Below are 27,110 nucleotides of genomic sequence, written 5' to 3'. Positions count from 1 at the left end.
ATGATACTCCAAGTGTGGTTGGACCATAGATAGACACAAAGTGCTGCAGAAGCTCAGCAGGCCAGGCAGCATCTCTGGAGAAAAAGGATCAGTGACGCTCGGCTTGGGACTCTTCTTCAGACTGGCAGACTTAGCAGCCTGAAGAAGGGTCCCAACCCAAAATGTCACCTATCTGTTTTCTCCAGAGATGCTGCCTGACCTGCAGTGCTACTCCAGCACTTTGTGCCTCTCTTTGGTATAAACCAGCATCTGGAGTTCTTTATTTCTACATTGTAGTTTGACCAAATCTCTTTATAGTTGCAGTAAAACTTCCTTGCACTTATAACGCTTCCTCCCTGCAATAAAGTCCATTTGCCATACTAATTAATTGCCCCCCATTGACACCTCAAGGTACATGGACCAAAATTGACAATCCACACCAAAAACTGAAGTATAACGCATAATCACAAATGATAAAATGTTCACATTTTTTGCCACGTATTTTCCTGTGGATACTGATTCTTTCACATTGCACTTTGCTTCACAGACATCAATAGATGCACTAGCGTGTGTATTTATCCATCCAAGAGGGCTTGCCACTTAGCCTGATCCTGACCTCACCTTCCACATACACAAACATATGCTTCCCAATGGGACATCCGATAGCAATCAGCAAGGAAGCCATGGCTGGGTTATTTCCCCTTGGTACCTTATGAATACTGGTCAATTTTAGCTTCATTTCCACTGGGAGCAGCTAATTCCAGACAGAATAAAAATCAAAGCAGTTATCTTCCCAGTCTCTACACTTTGTTTTCATAGCAAAGGCTCTACTTACCCACAAAGCTATCAAGGGAGTTATATCCCATTTCCCTGTTCCACTGAGATATACCGCAATTATTCAATTTCCTTAAAAGCTTGAATATCCTCATTTAATGTCTTTGGAATACAGTCATAAATATAAACAGGATTACATGCATACACAGCTTACCTCATACGATGCACATATTTAATGGTCCATAAATAAATAAATGCAATATGTTTAATATCATTGGACTGTATTTTCTGTCAGCTCCTTATTCGTAGCTCCCACCCGCCGAACAACCGTGCTACCGACAGCCAGAACAATGACTGAAGACACCCCGGTAGACCCGACTCTCCCCACAGGCCTCCTAGGGGAATGTGATGAAGCCGGGAGGCGAGGCCATCTGGGCCGAAGGAGCCTCAGCAGTGGCGACAATGGGAGCCACGGCGGAAGCGTGTGCATCGGCGGAAGTGTTCCTCGGCGGCGGCGGGAATCTCTGCAGTAACGTGGGCCTCGGTAGCGATGTGGGTCTCAGCAGCAACGTGGGCTTCAGCGGCAAAGGGGGCCTCGCGGTCCGAGGGGGGAGGGGAAGACAATGAGGACCCGGCATGGGGGGACCGTGAGGGATGGTGGGAGAACAAAGGGGGACCCAGTGTGGGGGAGGGACACTGTAGTTTAAAATCCTCTGCCCAGGGAATAAGTCTGTGTTTGTTTTTTTGTTTGTTCATTTGTTCCGGTGAAGGCGCTGTGCACACGGCATCCAGCTAACAGTTGCGTGTCTTTTTCGTTTTGTTTTCACTTTTAATTTCAAGTTTTTGTGTACCTTGTGTGTTGTGACTGTCGGCAGACCAATTTCCCTTCGGGGATGAATAAAGTTTTATCATATCGTATCGTAAATAGGCATGTTAGCTTGGTGGTCTAAAAGCTCATAACACAAAGGACCCTGAGCATGAATGTATATATCATCAAAGTTAAAACTCATGCAAATATATGTAATTGTACTCATACCTCATTTACAGTGTAAGCAAGTACTTATTTTAAATATATAAGTAAGTTATGGATAACAACTTTTAGATTTTAAACTTTAGAGAGAGATCCATTGTCAATTTAACAAATATGTGGTGCAAAGAATAATTCCCATATGTTTAATATCATTGGGTTGTATTTTCTGTCAGCTCTTTATCCTTAAATGCATGACTTAATAAAACATTTACATATTTAAGAATAGAATGAAAAAAAAAGTTTGGATTATATTCAATTCCATTCACTAATATTAAGCAAGAATATTGATACAAGTTTAAAGCAAGATTCTACACTTAGTGCATTTGGTTATTTTCTTATTGGCCTTAGTGACTCGAGGAAAAATAAATCCTCTCTGATGTTTGACTGCATCTAAAAGGGAATTAACTGCATTGACCAACTTTAAGAGTCAGAAGTGTATATTTGTTGTGGACTGGAAATGAATGGGAAAATGACAGTCTTACTGACTGTAGTTTTGCAGCCAAATTCGACTTAACAGCAAATAAATGTACAATCAGACATCATGTATTCCAAGTTAATAGGAGCATGGTAAAGCAAAAAGATACAGAGCAGCCCTAGTAAACAAAATTAAAATTTGGCCAATAGATTATTTAACTACCTTCATTTAACAGGGCTACTTTAACAAACCAAACTGTAATCTACAATGCATGTATTCATTTTCATTTGATTTACTTTTCCATTGAATTCATTTGGATTGCATGTATCACCTGCGATGTGGAGCCTAATACCAGGTGACACCAGGTTTTATCTACTGGGTTTCAGGTTTCTGTTTCGAGCAACTCAGCAGGTCAGGGCAGCATCTCTGGAGAACATGTATGGGTGACGTTTTGGACAACTCTTCTTCAGGGACTGATTGTATGGGTGGAGGGGCTGGGTGCGGGCTGGGGGGGGGGGGGGGGGGGGGGGGGGGAGAAGAAAGCTTGAAGAGAAGAGTGGCAAGTGATAGGTGGAAGATAGACACAAAACGCTGGAGTTACTGAGCGGGTCAGGCAGAATCTTTGGAGAAAGCAATAGGTGACGTTTCGGGTCAAGGCCCTTCTTGAGACTGAGAGTCAGGGGAGATGGAAACTAGAGGTATGAAATGGTACAAAGAACAAATGCAGTGAGAGAGGATGTTGCAGAACACTTGTCAGAGAGAGAACTTCTTCAACATAAGCATACCTTGAAGAGATTTCGTGGTGGAGCACACAACATTTGTAGGAAGGAACTGCAGATGCTGGTTTACACTGAAGATAAACAAAATGCTGGAGTAAATCAGCGGGTCAGGTAGCATCTCTGGAGAAAAGGAATAGGTGAAGTTTCGGGTCAAGACCTTTCTTCAGACTGAGAGTCAGGGGAAAGGGAAATGAGAGCTAAATGAGATACGGTTGAGGAGGAAGGGGTTCCACTGTTCAACTCAATGGAACAATGCTGAACAGTTGGACCAGATGGCACGATTGACCATTTCTACAGTTAGATTGAAAAATTCCCAAGGCCTCAGCAACAATGAACTTCTTTGTAACTCAGATAAGAGCCACTTAATTTTATTTAAAGAGATGAAAATTAGATTAGAGGGATTAGAACATAACGTTTCTGGGAAGGATGGGCACAATTTCACGAGAGCAAGAGGAAATCACTTTCTTTACCTCCAATTAGCTTCTTATCTCACCAGTTGGTGTACATTTCTGATATCCCCAGAATTTTCTCCGGATAGTTAACAATAAATGCCAATAGAATGGTTCAATAAATTTAAATAATACTTTGCAAAAGAATTTTGCTCAGTGGAGCTCACATTAATCGACCCAGTTACACCAGAGCAAATATGTTCTTTGCTATCTTTTGTGATTCCTTATTTAATGTTCCACAAAGGAACACGATTATTTGTAATAACTGGTGTGTTCTGATTAATTGAAAATTATTTGAAAATAGTTTACATTACATTATTTGTTCTGATTCTGAACCAGAGTTAGCAACTTGTTTTATTACATAACTTAATTACAAGACTTGGGAGAACATTGTGAAATTAAAGTTATCAATTAACCAAAGTATGATATCAGCGCTTCCTTTACCCATGTATCAATAGTCTTTAATCAGTTGTTGACAGTGGTAATCTAACCAAAGGTGGCTCAGTCGACATTGCAAATTAATACACTCTTGTGGTGTGGAAGCTGAACCTGGAGATTTAATTATTGCTTTTGAACTCTCTCCATGGTGTCTATTAGTTAGAATATAAAAACACTTTGGGCAAACACCTGTTGGGAATGATTCAGAATGGGCAGCCGCCCAGAGGCAGAGCACTGGAAGCTTGCCGATGTGTGCGTCAGCAAATGCCTGCTGTGTGCTGCAGCTTAAGGTTGGCACACAATGAAGCAACCGTTACCTTTCAGTTAACAATGGACAGGTTAATGGTGAAGCTTGAAAGGTTATATTAAAGAAGCTCGGCAGCTGTAGTGGCAAATCTATCTCCTTTGAACTGTTTACCTAAATGTGATTTGTGTGACATAAATTGCACTGCGGATTTGGTGCTGAGACAACAATGGTTTACAAAGATGTGGACTATGTATTATGAGCTCATAAGTTCATAACTTGTAAGAGCAGATATAGGTCATTAGACCCATGGAGTCAATCAATCATGGCTGATCTATCTTCCCTCTCAACTCCATTCTTCTGCCTTCTCCCCATAACCCTTGAAACCCCTACTGATCAAGAATGATAATTATCATATTACCACGTTGAATATTTTGGTTGGTCACAGCAGTGTCCCCCCCCCCCCCCCCCCCCCCCCCCCCATGTTGTTGCTGTGCAATTATCGTTGTTAAGGGCCTGTCCCACTGCGGCAACCTTATCTGCGAGTTCAGAAGAGTTTGCCCTCGACTCAAACTCGCAGCATGGTCGACATGTGGTCCTAGGAGGTCCTATGAGGTCACCTGAACTCTCCTTCATGCTCGAGCGGCCTCAGTTTGGTCGAGGAAAAATTTTCAGCATGTTGAACATTTTTCCGTGAGTAAAAATTGGTTGGCATGGTTCTTATAAACTCATAGTGCAGCGGAGTGGGGTCACTATGTAGTTACAGGCAGTTGCGGGCAGCCGTAGGCAATCTCCTTCGCTGACCGGGCATTTTAATTGGCTCATTGGAGTTTTCAGGACCAAGGAAAACCTACCGGTAGGTTAAATGCCCGCTAAACTTTATTAAACATTGTCTGACTTCTAAAAGGTGTCTCCACTCCTTCTTCCCCCCCCCCCCTTCTTTCCCCTTCTCTCTTCTCTTCTCCCCTCCTCCCCCCCCCCCCTACCCCCCCCCCCCCCCCCACCCCCACTCTCTAAAGGACTTGCTGTACACTGTGCAGCTCTTTTACCTTCCTCTTCATCGCGGGTGTGAATTTCAGACAGCGCTCCCCCGCTTACCCTGCCTCCCCCTTTGCGATGTGATTGTGTGTACGGTTGGTTGATCCAGCTCATGGTTTCAACGTTGATGGTCAATCCAGCTCGAGGTTTTTCAGGCGAGTGCCCTCGACCTTGAAGGTCGAAGCCAGTTGCTGAAAGGTCGCGTCAGTGGGACAGGCCCTTTAAGTGGAATCAACTATTTTCTTTTAAATTTTATTTAAGTTCAGTTTAGTTCTGTTTATTGTCACATGTACAGAGGTACAGTGAAGCATTTTTAGTTTTGTTTAGTTCAGAGATACGGCGCCGAAACAGTCCCTTCGGCCCACTAAGTTCGCACTGACCAGCGACCTCCATACACGAGCACAATCCTACACACTCGGGACAATTTAAAATTCACCAAAGCCAATTAACCTGCAAACCTGTACGTCTTTAGAATGTCGAAGGAAACCAGTGCTCCTGGAGAAACCCATGCGGTCACAGGGAGAATGAACAAACTCCATACAGACATCACCCGTCGCCAGCGTCGAACCCGAGTCTAGCACTGTAAGGAAGAATTTCTTTAGCCAGAGGAGTTAATTGCCACAGATGGCTGAGGAGGTCAAGACATTGAGTATTTTTAAGTCAGAGATTGATAGGTTCTTGATTACGAAGGGTGTCAAAGGTTACGGGGCGAAGGCAGGAGAATGGGGTTGATAAGGAAAAATAGATCAGCCACAGACTTGATGGGTTGAACGGCCTAGTTCTGCTCCTATGTCTTATGGCTAAAGGAGCAACTTGTGAACCTCTTTTAATAATAATAATAATAATAATAATAATAATAATAATAATAATAATAATAATAATAAATACTTTATTAATCCCCTTATTCAGGGGAAATTCAGATGTCCTTGCAGCACACTAATAAAAATACAACATAGCATTCAAGAAGTTTAACATTAAAACATAAAAACATGTTTTAATGTTTTAGGCACAAAGTCCAGTCCCCATCCTCTTGTCCACCCAGAGTCGGGCCTATTGAGGCCTCCACAGTCGCCGTTATGGGGCCCGATGTTCCCGGCCGTTCTCGCCGGGTGATGGTACTCCGGCGTCGGGAGAACCCTCAGCGGCTTGGGGTGCCAAGAACGGCCGCCTTCTTACCGGAAACCGCGGCTTCCAAGCCAACAGACCGCGTTGGACGGAGCTTCACACACTGGCGATCTCGGCGAGAGATCCCAGGCTCCGGGATGTAAAGTTCAGCGCTGCAGCTGGCCGCTCCACAGAACCGCGGCTCCACGATGTTTTTATCGGTGGTCCCAGCATACAGGAGTTCTAGCGCGGCGACTCAGGCAAGGCATCGCCCGCTCCGGCCTAGCGCTCCAGCGCTGTGCCGCCGCCAAAGCCGAGGTTCTGGCCAGGTCCCCTCAGGAAACGTCGCTCCAGGACCCGCTGGTAGGCCGCGAGAACAGGTCGAAGCTGCTGCTCGGAGGAAGGCAACCTCTCCGACCAGGTAGGGACTTGAAAAAGCAGTTTCCCCCTTCCCCCCCACCACCCCCCACACATAAAAAGATTAGACCCCCCGACTACACACTTTAACGTATTAAAAATAATAAAAAAGTGAAAAAAACGGACAGCTGCAGGACTGACAGCCGTATAGGACAGCGCCCCCACTTTATAACTGTTGAAAAACTTGCATTGCTCCATCAAGGCTTATGTTTTCTTCTAAGCTGCATAATTTAAAGGTAGCTTTAGAGCATGTTGCTGGGAAATAATTGTGGCACGAACAACTCATTGGAATAAAATAGACATTATGAATGGTTTGAGATGATCATTACATGTTGGGAAATCGCACATTCCATGTGTAGGAAAGAATTGCAGATGTTGGTTTGAATCGAAGGTAGACACAAAATGCTGGAGTAACTCAGCGGGACAGGCAGCATCTCTGGAGAGAAGGAATGGGTGATGTTTTGGGTCGAGACCCTTCCGACTGATGTCAGGGGAGTGGGTGGTACAGAGATAAAATGTAGTCAGAGCCAGTAAGATGGTGGGAGAACTGGGAAGGCGGAGGAGATGGAGCGAGAGGGAAAGCAAGGGCTACTTGAAGGGTCTTTTTCCAAGCTGTATCATGTTCTCCAGAGATGCTGCCTGACCCGCTAGCAACTTGTGTCCTTTTGTATAAACCAGCATCTGCAGTTCCTTGTTTCTACTCTATAATCAATCAATTTATTTGTGTTTCCGAACAATTTTCTAAATCAAGCTCTACTATCTTTCCGTTATCACTCGTTTTCACTGCTATCTACTCGTGTTCACCTCGGCCACAGCTAACAATGCCTTGTTTCCTTTATCAACATTATTTTTTTTGCAAATCTTTCATTCATTTGTTTTATTTCTCTCTACATCACCGCCTATATCTCTCGTTTCCCGTTCCCCTGACTCTCAGTCTGAAGAAGGGTCTCGACCCGAAACGTCACTATTCTTTTTCTCCAGAGATGCTGTCTGACCCATTGAGTTTCTCCAGCTTTTTGTGTCTATTTATTATCTTTTGCCTTGGCGGTAGATTCGACTACAGATTCAAATACAAAATAAGGTACTCCCAATCGATCAATGCACATTTGCAACCTCAATTACCTCAACTGGCAGAGCACAGAATCCGAAGGATGCATTTGTCATTTTCTTAAGATCCGAACAAAAAATTGTCATTCAGCTTTGCTTTGAACACAATGAGATTACTGTTTTATTTATTAAGAATGAAAAGATAACCAAGGCCCATAACAATTGAGTTAAAAACAAGGAGGTAGGAAACATAATACTACAGATCATTCCTTGATGTTGGCATTGTTATCTGCAGCCTAGTTTTTACATTCATTCTTATCTGATTTTGGAAGCACCGTCCTTGAATGGTATCAAGTGTAATGAAGGCAACGTTTGTTTATTGAGCATGTGAATGTTATCCCATTTTCTTGTCTGGATGCAGTCTACTGTTACATACAATGTTTTCTCGAACTGCAGGTTAAGCAAAGTAGCACCTGTTCATCTTATTCCCTGCATTTGCAAATTAAATCAAATGATCTACAATGGTCATGTACTCCACAAAAGGTGCTTCCTGCGTGTTTACAGAGAAGCTTATTTTCACAAAGTGTATTACATGCGCTGCAGACGACATGTGGCGTAAAGGTTAGGACAATTATCTGGTGAAAGTAGTTTTCTTGTGTATGTGGTAACAGTGAGCCACTGCAAAGTGATGCCGGTTGTTTGCCTTTTGATGAAATGGTCAATTAACAGACCCTATAAAAGGCTGGTCCAAAATATTAAGGTATTGAAGACAGTTTATGTTCCCACAAACACAGACTTCCCCAATGCATAATTACAATATAATCTTCAAATCTAAAATGCAATTAATGTAGAAGTCCAAAGATATAATGCCAAGAACGTTAAATGTATGTGGCCTGACTTTTTCCCCATTTGTTCTTCATTCATCATTTTTGGGCAGTTCAACCCAACATAGGGCGGGCGGCACTGTGGCACGGTGGCAGCATTGCTGCCTTACAACGCCAGAGACACGAGTTCGATCCTGAATATGGATATTATCTGTATGGAGTTTACTCGTTCTCCCTGAGACGGCATGGGTTTTCTCCGGGTGCTCTGGTCTCCTCCCACACTACAAAGATGTACACGTTTGTAGGTTGATTAGTTTTATTAATATTGTCCCAAGTGTGTAGGATAGTGTCAGTGTACAGGATGATCGCTATTCGGTGCAGGCTCAGTGCAGGCTCAGATTCCGCACTGTATTTCTAAAGTAACGTCTTAAATCTCTTGTCCATGAAGCACAAAGTGTCAATTAGGACTATGCAGAATCAGATGGTTCAGATCATTACATTCACATTCTCATGTAGCTTATTCACACGCTTATCATTAGTATAGAATATTTTTTATACGCTGTAAGATTTACGATTGTTAAGCTCAGGGCGAATTGTAAGCTTGTCTAGAAACATGTTTGTGCTTCTCAGAGTCATCCATCAAACTAGATGTCATGGGTAGTGAGATGAGACTTGACAGGCACTCCTAGTGAAGGTCATAGACTAAATCCTACCGAGTTCAAACGCATAATCAATGATTATAGTTCTTAACAACTTACAGTGATTGGAGGTTGGGTAGGTCCCACAACGCCTCACTCGGGAGCCTCTTCAGCTGATTGTTTTGTAACATTCTATTAAAAAGAAATATAAATGAATTACCTTGAAATCAGCCAGGTTTGTTTTTGCACTCAAACTGCATACAATTTAAGGGGTGGAAAATAGTTCTTGGTAATAAATGGGTGTGTGAATATTGGTTTCAGTTTGCACTCACCTCCCATATTCGGTTCCACAGAAGTCAGCCATTAGGTCCCTTATTTACATATGTATGGGGTCTAATGCTTGTTTTAACTACTAGCCAAGGGCGCCTGCAAAACTCTTTGATCTAATTTCTTTGGTATTGCAATTGGACCTCTTTGTACAGTTGCAAGACCTGCAAAAGTGGCTTCCCCTGTGGCTCATTTTGTTTTCAAGAGAGAATGCCATGCAGACCAGAAAACATCAAGTTCAGCAATCAACTGTGCCAAGTTGATTGAGAGCGGCAGGCAAATAATAAACTTGGCCGAAGCACAAAGTGCCGGAGGAACTCGGCAGGTCAGGCAGCATCTGGGGAGGGAATAGGCAGGCAACATTTCAGAATGGGATAGACACAAATTGCTGGGTCAACCAGCTGGAGCCTTCTTCAGACTGCTGTGCATTGGATGCAGAGGCTGGTGGGTGAAAGATGAGGACCAAGGGAAGTCTGTCCTTATTGCAAGAGCAACACTACGGGACACAGAGGAGACATGTGTGAAGGCCTCATCTATGACAGAAAGGGGAAACTCATTTTCCCTGAACAATGCATCTGCAGTTGCAGTTCTTTGTTTCTACATTTCAGAATGGGAATCCCCCCTTTTCTTCAGTCTGAAGAAGAAGCCGATCTAATACTTTGCTTGTCCCTTCCCTTCCCATATGCTGCCTGACTCCTTGACTTCCTCCAGCACTTTAAGTGTATTGTTCAACATTCCTGCATCTCATGTGTCACCAATAAGCTCGGGATTCGTGGCTAAGCAGGGAGAACTCAACTGCATTGGGTTATTGTTCCTGAATGCTGGAAATTACGAAATTTGGATAAACAAGGTTAAAGCGAGATTTAGCTGAAGATATGCCAAAGTTTTTCTATAAAATCATGTTAATTTTGCATTTACTTACTGAGTATTCTGGAGAAGAGAAAAGTGGTGCAATGTTACAAAATTTTGAGATTTAAAAAATTAAGTCTGCAATTTATCCCATCAGATAAAGCATAACAATAAGTTTAATTTGACACATAATTCACTTTCATATCTCAAGTAATAAAAAGGTTATGGCCATTTTCATACTCGGAAATTAGCATCTTGTTCCCTATTGATTTTCTATGGACATAACAAAAAAGCTGTGATCGTGGACAGTCAAAAGCACATATTCAGTTAAAAATTAAGAGAACTGAATGAAATTTTCAGTTATCATAGATTGAACCATTCTGAAACAAATATAAAATAATCTAACTTGGATGACCTGAAATTAAAGCATATAATTAGTTAGTTACCCAATTGTAGCTAATTTCAAACTTCAATTTACTAGATCTAAACATCTATCCATTTCTTAATAAATGATTAACATTTTTAAATAGCCCAAGTGTCCAAATAATATTCACAAGTAATTCACAATAAAACATGATTTTTAAATCTCATTTACATCAATTTATAGGCCAAATGGAAGGAATTTAGTGTTCAATTGCTGTAAATTAAAGTCAATTTAAATCGGCTTTCTAGTGGGTTCATGTGGAACGCGCTGGTTTAGAACGTTCACATTGCACTGGATTTGTGCCCTCAAATGCCCAGAAAAATACTGCGGGATATAAAGAGCCCAAAATGAACTACTCGCTATAGAAAACTTTAATTACAGGGTTATATACATGCCCCATTTAATGTAAAAATAAGGTACATACCTTTAATTGTTTGCTTTATAAAACCCTGGGGCTGCGAGAGGTTGCGGAGTGAGATAGTGGTTTTTAAATTACTCTAACTATTTTACAAGGCCATAAAAACTAATAATACCTTTTGCGACGGGGTCTTTCAGCGATTTTCCGTTAATGATTTACTAGGCTGAACATTTTCGATTGCAACAGCCTAGTAAAAATCGTGTTTTAAACCCGCCCCCTCTAAACAGCGCCAAAATCACACACAAGGGGTGGGGCAGATGCTCAGCCACGATTCAGGTAGGTTTTGTAACATACCTAAAAAGTGGTGCAAAAACTAGCAAATATCAGATTTCCAACCAGAAAGTTAAATTTTTCTCCTTAACTGCATGAGTAATCTAAATGAGTGAATCACCAGCACATGAGTGAATCTGTCTGACTTACAACCCAGCAGTATGAATATAGGCAGCTTACAACTCAGCGGTATGAATATTAAAGAATACTGAATCTGAAAAAGGGTCTCAAAATGTCACTCATTCCTCTCCAGAAATGCAGCCTTTTCCACTGAGTTACTCCAGCATTTTGTGTTTATATTCGGTATGAATATTGATTTCTCTAATTTCAAGTACCCCTTGCATTCCTTCTCACTCCATCCCTCCCCAACCCTAATCGTCCTGCTAGTTTCACTCTTGTGCTGCTAGTTTCACTGTTGACCTGCTAGTTTCACTGTTGACCTTCTAGTTTCACGGTCTTGCTGCTAGTTTCATTGTCATCCTGCTTGTTTCAATGGTTGTATCCCTTTGTTATCACCTCTTCCACAGCCAACAATGGACCATTGTGGGCTCCACCTTTCCTTGGTATTCGGCGCTGGCTCTGATTTGCTCTGTAACTTTTCATACCTCAAGTTTCCCTCTCGCCTGACTCTCAATCTGAAGAAGGGACTCAATAATTTCATTGTTCTGTCTGGGCCAATGAAACACTCTGAATCTTGACCTGAAATGTCACTTATTCCTTTTCTCCAGAGATGCTGCCTGGCCTGCTGAGATAATCCAGCAACCTGTGCCTATCTGCTGTCTGATTTTCACTCCACTGTTTTCTCTGGTGATTCTGTCAACCCATTGCTGAAGATTCTTTGAGAGATTCTGAGAACACTCATATACACTAACAGAGGCTAGGCATTTCGCCAAGGAGTAATTCTGATCTGCCATCTCAGATTTTACGTAATTACAACAAATTATCTTCTTTTAAGGGTTAAAATGTATTAGTACGTCAAACTCAAGTACAATAGTTAGAGCAAAAGATGAAGATACAGAGTGCAGGCACTGGTACAGGCAAGCCATTTCACTCTCATCTAAGACTATTATGCATCTATATTTCCATTCTTCTGTTTGTCCCTCCTTCTCTTAAATAATACTTAGTTCTACTGCCTGTGGTAAAAAGTTCCTCAAGTAAAGAGATATCCTTTGAATTCCATTCCTGGTGACTATCTTCTTGCATTATAGTTATATGTCATAAGAGCAGAAGTAGGCCATTCGGCCCATTGAGTCTACTGCGCTTTACATACGTATACATGCATATTACATACATTATATTTATCTTCCTTCAGGTACATTGCACTCTTTCACTTCCACATTCTCACCCAAATCCTAACCCAAAACATAATTACTATTCTACCCACCTGTTCTATAAAGCAAACTATAAACTGTAATGAACTTTGTACCTCTCAAATTTCTGCGTAAACTTAAAAAAATCGCATTCTTATTTCTAAACTCGCTATCTTTTCAGATTCCTACATGACCTCACCTCTCTCTCATCTCTTTATGATGCTCCAACTAATAACCTGAGATAGAGAAACAAGAGACGGCAGATGCTGGAATCAGGTGTAACAAACACCATCCTGAAGGAGGTATTTGTTCAGGGGGGGGGGGGGGGGGGTAAGGAATTGTCAATGTTTTAGGCCAAAACCCTGCATTTGACCCAAAGCGCCGACAATTACTTCTTCCACCCCTGATAGATGCTGCTTGACCCACTGAGTTCCTCCAGGAGATGATTTGTGGCTCCATAATCAATGACGCAATGGTTCAATGGTGTTTTATTCTCACATGTGTGAAGTGCAAACACACAGTGATTTTTTCCCTCTTACAAATAGTCCAGTAGAGTATCACCATACCCCCCCCCCCCCCCCCCCCCCCCCCCCCCCACCCTCCAGTTAGCCGTGGTACAGAAATACTCTGCTGAGCCCACATGTAAGAGGCACCAGATTTTGGTGCCATTTTCCAGATCCAGTCCACGTTCGAGTTGTTAGGAGGCGCCTGATTCAGGCAAGCTGCAGGCAATCCGAGATCTGACTCATTCCATCCTGGCATCCTGTGCATCCTGACCATCAACACCTCATCATTTCAGCAGCTGAAGCCAAACCTCTGGAATTCCTTCTTTCAACTTTCCCATCCTTGTTCATGATGCTTTTTTTTTTAAACATAACCTCTTTGTCCAGATGTCAACATTTTCCTTTTTAATGTCTGGAAAAGAGCCAAGAATGCTTTGCCATTATGGGATGCAATTTGACTTTTTTGAATCTGGAAGAATAGTTTGGTCTTCATGAAGCATTCCACAGCCATTTGACATGTGCTCTATAGTGAGCATGTCCTATCATGGCAGTGCTAGAATCCTATGGATAAATATCATCATCGATTTGTCCATATTCAAAGATATTTATGTCCTTGTTTTTTTTATAAAGTTGCCATATCTGTAAAGGTCTGTTTGATTCATGTATTTGCATAGATATAGATTAATAGGTTCACACAGCACAGAACTATCCCTTTGGCCCGACTCATTCATGCCAACCAACATGCCCCATCTAAGCTAATCGCATTCATGCTGCCTAGGCAAGACCACCAGCATAATCGAGGATGAATCGCACCCCGGTCACTCTCTTTTCTCCCCTATCCTATCAGACAAGAGGTATAGAAGTGTGAAAAGGCAGACCTCTAGATTCAGGGAGTTTCTTCCCAGCTGTTATCATGCAACTGAACCATCCTATCAACAACCGAGCTACTATCTACTTGATTGGACTTTACTGGTTTTATCTTGCACTAAACATCATTCACTTTATTCTCTTTATCATGTATCTGTACACTGTGAATGGCCCGATTGTAATCATGTATTGTCTTTCCGCTGACTGGTTAGCACGCAACAAAAGTTTTTTACTTGTGATTATAAACTAAACTCAAACAAATTTGCCCAGTTTCAGACGATATCCCTCCAAACCTTTCTGATCTGTGTACCTGATCAGGTGTCTTTGAAATGCTGTTATGGTAACTGCCTCAACTGCCTACTCTCATAGCTTTCCATACACTACACTACAAAGGGATAGAGTTTGTCTCTGATCAACAGCAATAAACATGTACGCACAACATTCAGTGTAGAATACATTCATCTCTGCCCATCATTTCAATGATATTAGTGTAAATACATGTCTAACTGTACATATATGGATGACAGATACATGTGCATGTTTAAGGCAGCAATCAAAGATGAATTTCGCTCCTGAAAGTGCTGCATAAATGTGTGATATTGTTGCCTTTGTGATCCAAAAAGTAGGAACATAACAAATTTATTGTGAACCCGCAAATATTAAGAAAAGTCTATTGAAAAGTTTTGAACAAAGATCAAATAGTTTGTTTCTTACAAAACAGAAAGATTTGCCAGATTAGAAATTCATCAAAGATTATTGCATTGGAAGTTATTGTATAAACTTTCAACATCAATCTTTAACTATAATAGTCAATAAGCTATCTTACATCAAACTGCCCAAACTCAGAGTGGTAATAAAAATGATGTATGTCCTCTACCAATATAGGATTGCAAGGAAAAAAAATCTGCAGACCTTACTTATTGTATTAAGTCAATGGTAATGAATCAAACTGAAGTACTCTTTAGTTTCTATATTAAGAACAAATGTTTTAAAAAGTTGAAGAATGTACCTTTATGATCAACAGACATAATGAAACTATCAGAGACCTGCCACGTTACTTCAGGAAAAAAAAGTTCTAAAATGTCAGTAATTTGGCCGTATACTTTTACATTTTGGATTAATTCCATAATAAACTTTTTTTTTAATGACTGTTGTTACAATTATAATAATTAAATAAATGCATGTTAATATTCAAGTTGTTTTATCAATGGAATAAAATATTTATATTAACTATCCTTCCTCAAGACAACTGCAGAGGAATTATTCAAAAAATCTAAATATACTTTTTAAGCAGTTGATTTTTTTGTGTCTCAGTTAGGTGGTGCAGACATATAAATACCTTGGAGTGCACCTTGATAACAAACTGGTACACAAAATTGCTGGAGAAACTCAGTGGGTGCAGCAGCATCTATGGAGCGAAGGAAATAGGCGACGTTTCAGCATAACAAACTGGACTGGTCTGTCAACTCTGACTCCCTCTACAAAAAAGGCCAGAGCAGACTCTCTTTCCTCAGAAGGCTCAAATCCTTCAATGTGTGTAATGACATGCTGCACATGTTTTACAACACTGTGGTTGCAAGTGTTATTTTCTATGCTGTTGTCTGCTGGGGCAACAGCATTAGTGCAAAAAACAACAAGAAGCTGGTCAAATTGGTGAAACGAGCTAGCTCAGTGCTGGTGGGGAGAGTAGACTCTGGGATGGATGTGCTTGAGAGGCGCATGAGGCACAAGGTGCAGGTCAACCTGAAAAACCCCGGGCATCCCCTCCATGTAATTCTGGAGAGTCAAAAGAGCACTCGGAACAGCAGCCGGCTCCTCTCCCTGCCCTGTAGAACGGAGCGGTTCAGGAGATCCTTCACCCCTGCAGCCATTAGATTTTATAATTCGGACCGCTAGGCTGTAGGGGGATGCATTCTTGCAATTTTTAATTTTTTAATTGTTAATTATTGGTCTTTTTAAGTATTTATTGCTCTCAGGTCGTGTCCACAGTGCATTCTATGTATTTTCTGTCTGCGTTTGTTTTGAATCTGTGGGTTTGTTGGTTGGGGGCTTCTGGACATCTGAATTTCCCTGAGGGGATCAATAAAGTATTTATTATTATTATTATTATTATTATTATTATTATTAATTCCCTCTTCTGCTGAACCAACAGCTTTGCCTGATCATCAGGTACAACAGAAAGAGGTGGGGCTTTACTGAGCTGACAGCAGAACTGCGATCAATAGAATTTATCCAGGGCTATGTCTCTCTGGGAGGGAGAGACGGAGAGAGGGAGAGGGAGTGAGGGAGTTAGAGGGAGAGAGAGAGGGAGAGAGAGAAGGAGAGAGCGAGACAAAGATAAAGAGAGAGATAAAGCGAGGAGAGATAGAGAGGAAGAATGAGATAAATAAAGAGAGAGAGAGAGAGAGAGAGATAGAAAGAAAGAGAGAGGTAGTGAGAGAGAGAGAGAGAGAGAGAGAGAGAGAGAGAGAGAGAGAGAGAGAGAGAGAGAGAGAGAGGAGAGAGGGGGAGAGGGGGAGAGGGGAGAGGTAGAGGTAGAGGGGGGGGGGGGGGGCGGTTATGTTCACCGCTGCTGTTTTTGGCTCCTCTACTTAAATGTTTCTGGAATTATTTTTCTTAAGAATACGTCTTTATAAGTTGTGGCTTAAACCTGAAAAGTCACTGTGCTATTAACCAATGTACAGTAACCAAATCTGTGTAGTAATAAAGTATTTTATTCCCTACCCATTTTAAAGGTCTCACGATCAAAGAGTTGTAAAAGTCTAGATTTCAGGATCAGAAAGTTGTTTTCTTACATTCATTCTTTCATCTTTTCCCTTTCTCTTTGTTTCTTTGCATTTTTATTGCTTTCTGCACAGTACAGTAGTTTGTTTTCTTTTCCTATCTTAACTCTGCACACCATTAAATCAAAATACTTGAGTGGAGAAAGGACAAATACTCCTCATTAGAGAAAGTTCACTTGTTTGGTGTGCAGGTTTACAAATGTGAATTAACAGGATTAGTATAGGAACGATGGTCGTTGTCATGAAGGGCCTATTTCTGTGCTGTTTAACTTGGACTCGGTAATTCTGGACTTCCTGGAGAGGCCCCGTACCTCTTTTATTTATTCCTCTGATGAAAAGCATGATTGCCTTTGAGGACAAAATAATGCATGATTGAATGTTGGCCTCCACATAAACTAACCTAATCATACAGAAACTTCAAACTGTCAAAATTACAGACAAGAAATTTTAAATACGTGGGGCTGCTGCACAAGGCAAGAATGAACGAAAATCTTAATTTTGCAACTGCAATAAATTTATGAATTGAATTCCACCCTCCATAATGTGGGTCCACATTGATATCTCGTGACAGGGTGGCACCATGGTGCAGCGGTTGGGCTGCTGCCTTACAACGCCAGACACCCGAGTTCGGTCCTGATGACTATGGGTGCAATCTGTATGGAGTTAGTGCGTTTTCCCCGTGATCATGTGGCTTTTCTCCGGGTGTTCCGGTTTCTTCCTGCACTCCAAAGACATACAGTTTGTAGGTTAATTGGTTTTGGTAAAATTGTAAATTGTCCCTCGTTTCAGGTACTGCTAGTATAATGGAAAATCAACAGCTAAACTGGCTAGGTGGGCAGAAGGGCCTGTTTCCACACTGCATCTCTAAAGTCTAATGCCTAATTAAATCAGAATAGTGTAAATGGGTGATTGATGGCCTTGATGGACCAAAGGGCATTTTCGGGCTGTATTGCTCTATAAACCGCTAACTCTATTAGGAAATCCAACACCGTCGGAACAACAAGGGATAACTATTTTCTTTGAAGATGGTTTTTGAAATAACAAGTATCAAATTCTAATATTAAGGTGTGTGTGGTTGGGGAAGAGAAACTGTGTCACAAACTTAATTGGTAATCAGGAGGGTGACAATTAAATATTGGCCCTGGGGAGCTGGCAGTTGATGTATTGTGACATTCAGTTGTTTTCTCAGTCGGAATCAACGCTACGATTTCTAAATAAGGGAAGGTATTTTTTTAACATAGATTTTGAGTCCTGATGATATCGCAATGACCCAACTGCAATTTTGATGTAGTGTAAATTAAATGTGTGTGTGCTTGACACCATGACTGTCACTTGGACTTGTCTTGGAAGCCATAGCTGGAGTTAAATGTCGGCAAAATAAGGAATGTACAAAACTGAGGGATCACCAACAAGTGCAGATGTAAACAAATAACCCTGTGTTTAAGAAGGAACTGCAGATGCTGGAAAATCGAAGGTACACAAAAATGCTGGAGAAACTCAGCGGGTGCAGCAGCATCTATGATGCTGCTGCACCCGCTGATTTTCTCCAGCATTTTTGTGTACCTATAAACAAATAGCCTTTTCTGGTTGGAGGCCCACATTTTGAAAGAGCAAGCGCCACCTGCAGCACCATCTGTGGCCACCCAGTGAATTTCATGTGCGCTCTCTTAATTTGGTCCAGAATAAAGGAGGTGCCAGACCATCATTTATAGTCATATAGAATCATACAGCATGGAAACAGGCCCTTCGGCCCAACTTGCCAACATGTCCCATCTACAATAGTCCCACTTGCTTACATTTGGATCATAATCCTCTAAACCTACCCTATCCATGTACATGTCCAAATGTTTCTTAAAAGTTGTGACAGTTGTTGAGAATTGGTGGTGGACCTGTACCTAGATGAGGCGTAGATGGAAGGTTAAAATATCCTTCGACTCTTTTTTTTTGGTGTGGTGACAGTGATTTTAACTGAAATGAATGGAAAGTAAAATCATTGGGGTTGTAAAAAAAAGTTGACTGCTGACCATTTCCATAAGAAGGTCTGAATGAATATAAATTAATGCAAAATTCCCTTGTTGAAAACTGACTTGCTATGAAAATCAGAAAAATGCTTTAAAATAACTCCTTTGGAATAAAACACACATTTCCCCGAAAATAGATATCAGAAAATAGATATCAGACATTGTTTTCAGTGGAAGTTAGTTTGAGCAGTGATACGCTGGTAAATTAGACTCTTAACATGTATTTGAACAACAGCCCAACTATTAAATTAACAAAGGATGTAAAAGCTGTGGCTTCAAGACTGCCAACATCCTTTCAATTCGGTATAACATCAAAGGCACTGTTACAAACAATTGTAGATGTAGCTGATATGAGAAATGTAGAATTAATCTCCAGCTTATGGCCTGATTCCAGATATGTTATTGGCACTTCCTATTAATATAGAATAAATTACTGATGTTGGCCAAAGTCACTCTCTGATATTGATTCAGGTATAAAAACTATTAATGCAAAACCAAATGAAAGGGCTCTCAGAATAAGTAGAATTAATGTCACAATGAGCATTAATGGTTTGCATGTTAGTGACGATTTCTAGCTCATCTGAGCACTGTAATTCCTCTGCCATTCAGGAAGTGGCCCTCTTGTTTTAAAAAAAATAAAAATAAAATTGAATTGTTGGTTGTTCTTCTTCTGCCTTTGGTTTGGAGGTCGACATTATTAATCATGAGTGTCTTCTTCTTATGAATAGAAACATTGGAGACTCAGTTATTTCATCTGTTTGGGATATTACATTTGCTGTGGAACTTGGTTTCTCTAGCCCCTTCCAGAAATTCCAGACCAGTTTATGGATGAAGAAAAAAGGCACATCTGTCTATCCTTTAGAATAAAGGGTTAGGTATGAATAGTTTCCGAGGCTGCTCCTGACATTCCATTCTTTTAAGGCTGCTATTTTTGACAGCTAAAGGATGGTTTGGATTTTGTTGAGATCCTTATATGTGGTTAGAAATGTCCAAAGAACAAAGTTGGGGCGTCTCCATGGTTTGGAACATGAAGTGCAAACCAATTGTCTTTGAATGTCTAAAGTTAGATTTCTATGAGGGTTAGAAACATAGAAACATAGAAAATAAGTGCAGGAGGAGGCCATTCGGCCCTACGCCCCTACGAGCCAGCACCGCCATTCATTGTGATCATGGCTGATCGTTCCCTATCAATAACCCGTGCCTGCCTTCTCCCCATATCCCTTGACTCCACTAGCCCCTAGAGCTCTATCTAACTCTCTCTTAAATCCATCCAGTGACTTGGCCTCCACTGCCCTCTGGGGCAGGGAATTCCATAAATTCAAAACTCTCTGGTTAAAACATGTTTTCTCACCTCAGTCTTAAATGATTCCCCCCCCCCTTTATTCTAAGACTGTGGCCCCTGGTTCTGGACTCGCCCAACATTGGGAACATTTTTCCTGCATCTAGCTTGTCCAGTCCTTTTATAATTTTATATGTTCTGGTTGAAGGCACTAAAAGATGTCCCTTCCTTTCATCACAATGTGGGCTACTGGGGCACAAGTTGGAATGTCATTCAGCCCCTTCTACATCAGTTAATTAAATGAGGCAGGTTCTCTTATTTCAAGTAACCCCTGCATTCTCTATCTCTTCACGGCTCCCTCCCCCACTAGTCATCCAGCCAGTTCCACTGTTCACATCCATATATTCCTTCGTTATCACCTCTTCCACATCCAACATAGAAATGTAGAATATAGGTACAGGAGTAGGCCATTCAGCCCTTCGAGCCCGTCATTCAATATGATCATGGCGGATCATCCAAAATCAGTACCCTGTTCTGGCTTTTTCCTTATCCCTTGATTCCCTTAGCCATCAGAGCTAAATCTAACTCTCTTGAAAATCTAACTCTCTCTTGAATGGACCATTGTGGACTCCACCTTTCATTGGTCATCGGTGCCAGCTCTGATTTGTTCTGAATCTTTTCTTACCTTTGGTTTCTCACCCCCCTGACTCTCAGTCTGAAGAAGGGTCTCGATTTGAAACATCACCTATTCCTTTTCTCCAGCGATGCTGCCTGACTCGCTGAGTTACTCCAGCATGTTGTGTCTATCCTTGAGGCAGGTAATATCCTTGTAAGTACTGGGCAGCTAACCTCTTGTGTTAATTCCCATCTCTTACAATATTGGGAAAAACTCAGTGGCTTCCACTGGATGTTTTGCTTTGCTGTAACTCTACTGTAATAATAGCATCTCAAACATCAGACTTAATGAGCCAAACATTTATTTTTCATTAGCAATTAGTATTTTGTAAGAAGCCGGGATTTCACTATGATCACTGACCATCATGGATTACCAAAAAAATGAAGACTGTACATTCAGTCCTTGATCTATCCTGTGTTTGATAATCTGATCTACTGCTATGGCTGAGTTAACACATTTGGTTTTAATGGGCTCATTTTAAAGAAATTCATTCAATCAAAACTCTGTTGTTTATTCCTGATCAGTAAATTTTAAGTTGTAACTCCATACTGAAATTTGTTGCGTAGTCAGGGTGATATACGGAAGCACTATTCTACAAAATTACCAGTGGAAATATAGATGATAGACAAAAAATGCTGGAGGAACTTAGTGGGGCAGGCAGCATCTCTGTGGGGAAGGAATGGGTGATGTTTCGAGCCGAGACCTTTCTTCAACTTGAAACGTCACCTATTCCTTCTCCAAAGAGATGCTGCCTGTCCCGCTGAGTCCCTGCTCAGCATTTTGTGTCTATCTTCAGTGTAAACCAGAATCTGCAGTTCCTTTACCTACAGTGGAAATATAGAAATGCCTTTCCAAAACATTGTTAAAATTGGGCCAGTTGAATGCTTGGCTAACAATTTTTGTTCGGCAAGGTTATTGGAAGGTGATACAAAACCAGTGGAGAAACACCCATGGTTAGGGTAGGGTTAGGTCTGGAAGAAACAGGGAAGCAAGTTCAATGGGCTGAATGATCTACTTTGGTTCCTGGATGTTTGTCTGCAGTTACTGAAGGTAACTGCATAGAACTGGTATAATCTACGTATCATCACAGGTAAGTAATTTTGAGGGAGGAGTGAGAAAACTGGGGAAATAAAAATAAATGTAAATTACAGTTCTGGAACTAATGGCGTTTCAGGCTCAAGAATATAGGACACAATTGCAAAAGTGATCTGATTATGTGCAATATAATTACGGAGATCAGTCTAAATGGTGCACCTGGTATTGAAGTCATAATGAAGCTGCATATAAATACTGCATTTACAAGATTAAATACAAACATCTTTCCTTGGTGATACAATATTTTACAAACGTATGATTATAGAATTAAAGCAAATTCAAGTGTTCTTGAACTATTAAAATACAGGAGACACAAGACAGATGCTGGTGTCTGGAGCAACAAACAAAGTACAGGAGGAATTTAACGAGTCAGGCAGTATCTGCAAAGGGAAATGGACAGTCGGTATTTGGAGTTGGGAGTCTCCATCTGGCTCACACCCGAAACATCATCTGCGGGTTTCCCACCACGGATGCTGCCTGACCTGCTGAGTCCTTCCAGCAGAAGGTAAGTTTATTAGAATACAGGATCTATCCTGATTGAAGGGAAACACTTGGGCTAGAACTGTGCAGCGATATTTATAAACCATAACTGATTAGAGTCACAGAGTCATTCAGCGTGGAAACAGGTACTTTGGCTCAACTTGCCCATGCCGACTAACATGCCCCATCTATACCAGTCCAACCTGTCTGCATTTGGCCCATAACCCTCCAAACCTATCCTATCCATGTACCTGTCTGAATGATTCTTAAACATTGCGATAGTACCTGCCTCGTTCCATACATCACCCTTTGTGTAAAAAAAGTTATCTCTCAGGTTCCTTTTACATCTTTGCCCCCATCCGAGATTCCCCCCCTCACCTTAAAAATCAATAATTATTGAATTATTTGATTACAGTAACTGAAATTGATATATTTTAGTTTATTTCAGAGATACAGCTTGGCAACAGGCCCTTCGGCCCACTGAGTCCGCACAGACCAGCGATTCCCGCATACTAACTCTATCCTACACACACTAAGGCCAATTTACAAATTTACAAGTTAATTAGCCTATAAACCTAACGTCTTTGGAATGTGGGAGAAATCCAGAGCACCCGGAGAAAACCTACAGTATGTAGGCCACGGGGAGTATGTACAAACTCCGTACAGACAACACCTGTAGTCAGGGTAGAATCAGGGTCTCTGGAGCTGTAAGGCAGCAACTCTACCCATGCACCACCGTGCTGCCCTCTTGCTATCTCTTACATCATTTTCATCATCCATGCCCTGCTTCAGATTGCCTAAAGTGCAATTCTTGCAATGTACTTGAAACATGCCTTAACTGAAAGTTGTTTTGAGCTAAATGGTTGCAGTGTCTTTAAACTGAACTATGCACCTAGGTTAAAGCTCTATGATGATAAACCCATAACTGTTCCAGAAAATTTACTGTTCAATCTGCTGAATATTTCAGATGCATAAATTGTGGCATGCTTCACATTCTGCACATTTACGGTAACTGCTGTGGAAGATTCAGCAATCTTACTTTATTCTGAAAAACAAAAATGTCTGTAAACACATTGATCAGTTACGAAGTAGGTTTCCAAAAACGAAACTAAGTACAGGGTAAGAAAGTGTAAAAAAATATTTCACTCTGTTTTTAGTTGAACAGATATTAAATATTAATACACTGATTCTCAATGCCTTAAGTCATAACAAGTTATTTAAATAAAAAACTGTTCATGCTTAATATTAGTTTCTTTAGAAGATAGAGTTTCAAAATAGATTAGCTATAATGTGGTGATTGTAATAAAAAGTGATGATGCAATGGATGGTCTGTAGTTAGATTACTTCAATTAAATGATGTTCTTAGTTTGGAGATACAGCATGGAACAAAGGCCCTTGGGTCTACCACATCCACACAGACCATCGATGACCCATTCACACTTGTTCCGTTATCCTATTTTTGCATCCACTCCCTGCACATTTGGATGATTTACAGAGGCCAATTAACATGTCTTTGGGATGTGGGAGGAAACCGGAGCACTTGGAGGAAACTCACTTAGTCACAGGGAGAACGTGCAAACTCCACACCGACAGCACCCGAGGTCAGGATTGAACCCCGGTTTCTGGCGCAGTGAGACAACAGCTCTACCACCTGCACCACTGTGTTATATCTTGATTGTTTTTGCTTAATAAGAACAAAACTATTGACCTTACACACGTTAAAATGCCTACCGAAGAAAAGCAAATGCACATCAAAAGCAACATTGCAAGAAATGCTTTTCATTGTGGCAATTGTGCTGAAATATTATACAAACTGCACATACTCTTCACATCCACTTTCATTCAATGCTTTAAGGTGGCTGACGATTTCTAAAGATAGAGCTGATGTTTACATTTGTCACAAATACACTGGCATTTTGGAGTGTCACAAGCTATTGATACTTACAGGACTTTTAAATTGTAGAGACCAGTAAAAACCTCAACGGGAATCTGTGCTAGGTGATTTCCGGACAGCCGTCTGCAAGAGAAACAAAAATATAAACATGTGTATTTAATCTAGGTAAAATAATTCACTGTGAAAACAGTCAATTGGTACCAGTAGAAGCACAAAAGCATTACTAGTAATGTAATACTAGGAACAGGTGTGCAAGTTAACTGTTACCAGATTGCAATAAGTTGCATGATATTTTAACAAAGGATAAGAAGAGATTTGTACATAATATCCAATTAGTAATTAATGATTCTTCATGGTTGAAGGTATTTAACTAAATGCACACTAACCAAAGATCTCCAAATTATTATTTTAGAAAATTTGCATTTTGCTTCAGGTGACGCAAGTGAACTTTAGATCATTATCTTAGAATAATCTATACATAATACCAGGGTCAATATTTGCCTGAAGATGTCTTTGTATAAAACTTTCAGTAAATACTTCCTTTGTAATGTTATTCCCCTGCAAATAATCAAGGGCTTTTACCTTTACTATTGCCAAAAGCAATGTCGAAAAGTTGGGTCAATTTAACTTTCAGTAGATGCCTAAACTGTGTCACTTGCTGGCAATCTTCCACAACACACACGGTGAAGACAGGTGCATGAGAAAGGGTTGCTCTTAAGGTTCTTTGTTCAAAAAGAACCTTTGGGAGACAAGCTCAAATCCAGTTGGAATCTCTGGTGACTTCAAGGAAGTTATTGACATTGAAACAAAAAAATCTACCCACGTTTATTGCTGATTAAGTTATAAACCATGCTTTGAATGCTCGTTGGGATAGTTAGTTTTTACATTAAACATTTTTTTAATCCAGAGAATTTCAGGGATTATACTCATTTTATTATGGAAACACTCAAACCAATTTTTAATTCAGGTCAATAATAGGTGACGTTTTGGACGATAATGGAGAGAGGGGTGGTGGGAAGGCAGGAGCAACTGATTGATTGAAAAATACAGCATGGAAGTAGGCCCTTCAGCCCAGCGAATCCACGTCAACCATCAATTACCTATTCACACCCCTTTCAATGTTATCGTACTTTCACATCCATTCCCTGCAGATTAGGAGCAGTTATTTTTTTCAGAGGCCAATTAACTTACAAACCTGCATGTCTTTGAGATGTGGGAGGAAACCGGAGCACCCAGAGAAAACCTACACAATCGCAGGGAGAACGTGCAAACTCCACACAGACAGGACCCAAGGTCAGGATCGAACCCCGGTCTCTGGTGCTGTGAGGCAACAACTCTACTGGCAGTACCACTGCGTCGCCTTTCTCTCCAATTCCCAACACAACACTCTGTTAATCGTCGAATGGTTGTGTAAGGGCAGAGCCAGGTTCATGTGTTATGATAGGATTAACCAAGTTCCAAATTGCTCAGGGAAGTTAAAGACCATAGTCGGATCATCAGCTTGACAAGATGAGATTCTTCCCACTAGGCAATGCTTGTGGACTGTAAATACATTTCTAATAACAGTTTTCCACCGATATAACCGATTGTATTGTGTAGGAAGGAACTGCAGATGCTGATTTATACTGAAGATAGATACAAAATGCTGGAGTAACTCAACAGGTCAGGCAGCATCACTGGAAAAAATCTCTGGGGGCTCACCCAAAATGTCACCTATTCCTTTTGTGTGTATAACCGATTGCATTTCTCTGTGATCTGTGTCTATAATGTATGTTACAGGCAGTGCATCTCTTTGTGATGGTTTGTGTTGATAGGACATAACGTCATCTCTAATAAGTTAAGTGCCATTATTTCATTTACTGGCCACATGACGCATATGTTTATTAAATAGAAACATAGAAACATAGAAAATAGATGCAGAAGTAGGCCTTTCAGCCCTTCGATCCAGTACTGCCATTCAATATGATCATGGCTGATCATCCAAAATCAGTATCCCATTCCTGCTTTCTCCCCCATAATCCCTTGATTCCATTACAGTATATCTAATTCTCTTTGGAATACATCCAGTTAATTGGCCTCTACTGCCTTCTGTGGTGGAGAATTCCACATTCACAACTCTCTGGGTGAAAAGGTTTTTTCCTCATCTCAATCCTAAATGGCCTACCCCTTATTCTTAAACTGTAACGCCTGGTTCTGGACTACTCCAACATTGGGAACATTTTTCCTGCATCTAGCCTGTCCAATCCCTTAAGAATTTTATGTTTCTATAAGATCCCCTCATCCTCTAAATTCCATTGAATGTAAGCCCATTTGATCCATTATTAAACCTGCGTACCAACATTTATCTGTCTACAAAGAAAGCATGGGTTACAGGCACACATTACACTATATGGAACAATTTAAATAAGTTACATTTTCAATTCAATCTTTATGCAAAGACACATAGCAACGTTTAAATTATGTAATTTGCAAGGGTGCTGTTTATATGCACCAATTGTATACATTTCACTGGCAATCACAAAAACATTCACAAAATTAAAGACAAAGATTTGTGAAACATACCCCAGGCATGGATAGTTCGAATGAAAACCTCATTATAATGATAATGCATCTTGGGTGGTGCAACTACAAAATCCAGCTGTGATAACCGACAGGTCATAGAAATCACATGAAGGAACAATTACCCTTGTGCTACAGTCTACCACTGAAGCACTAAATCCAAGTTGAAAGGAATATTA

At 40.8% G+C, this 27,110-nt stretch overlaps 1 protein-coding gene across 1 annotated transcript in view; it reads right to left on the bottom strand.

Annotated features, from left to right (window-relative positions):
* LOC129708659 (leucine-rich repeat-containing G-protein coupled receptor 6) overlaps positions 1-27,110 on the bottom strand; it is a 249,491-nt gene that overhangs the window by 81,995 nt on the left and 140,386 nt on the right. Inside the window, exons 3-4 of the mRNA XM_055654554.1 lie at positions 24,424-24,495; positions 9,297-9,368 (exon numbers count right to left, since the gene is read on the bottom strand). Of these exons, the coding sequence (XP_055510529.1) occupies positions 9,297-9,368; positions 24,424-24,495 (144 nt within the window). The remainder of the gene's footprint in view (positions 1-9,296; positions 9,369-24,423; positions 24,496-27,110) is intronic.

Source organism: Leucoraja erinacea, chromosome 24 (genome assembly GCF_028641065.1).
Source record: "Leucoraja erinacea ecotype New England chromosome 24, Leri_hhj_1, whole genome shotgun sequence".
NCBI lineage: Eukaryota > Metazoa > Chordata > Chondrichthyes > Rajiformes > Rajidae > Leucoraja > Leucoraja erinaceus.
Note: the sequence above shows the minus strand (reverse complement) of the source record. Positions and strands in the feature narration are given on the sequence as shown.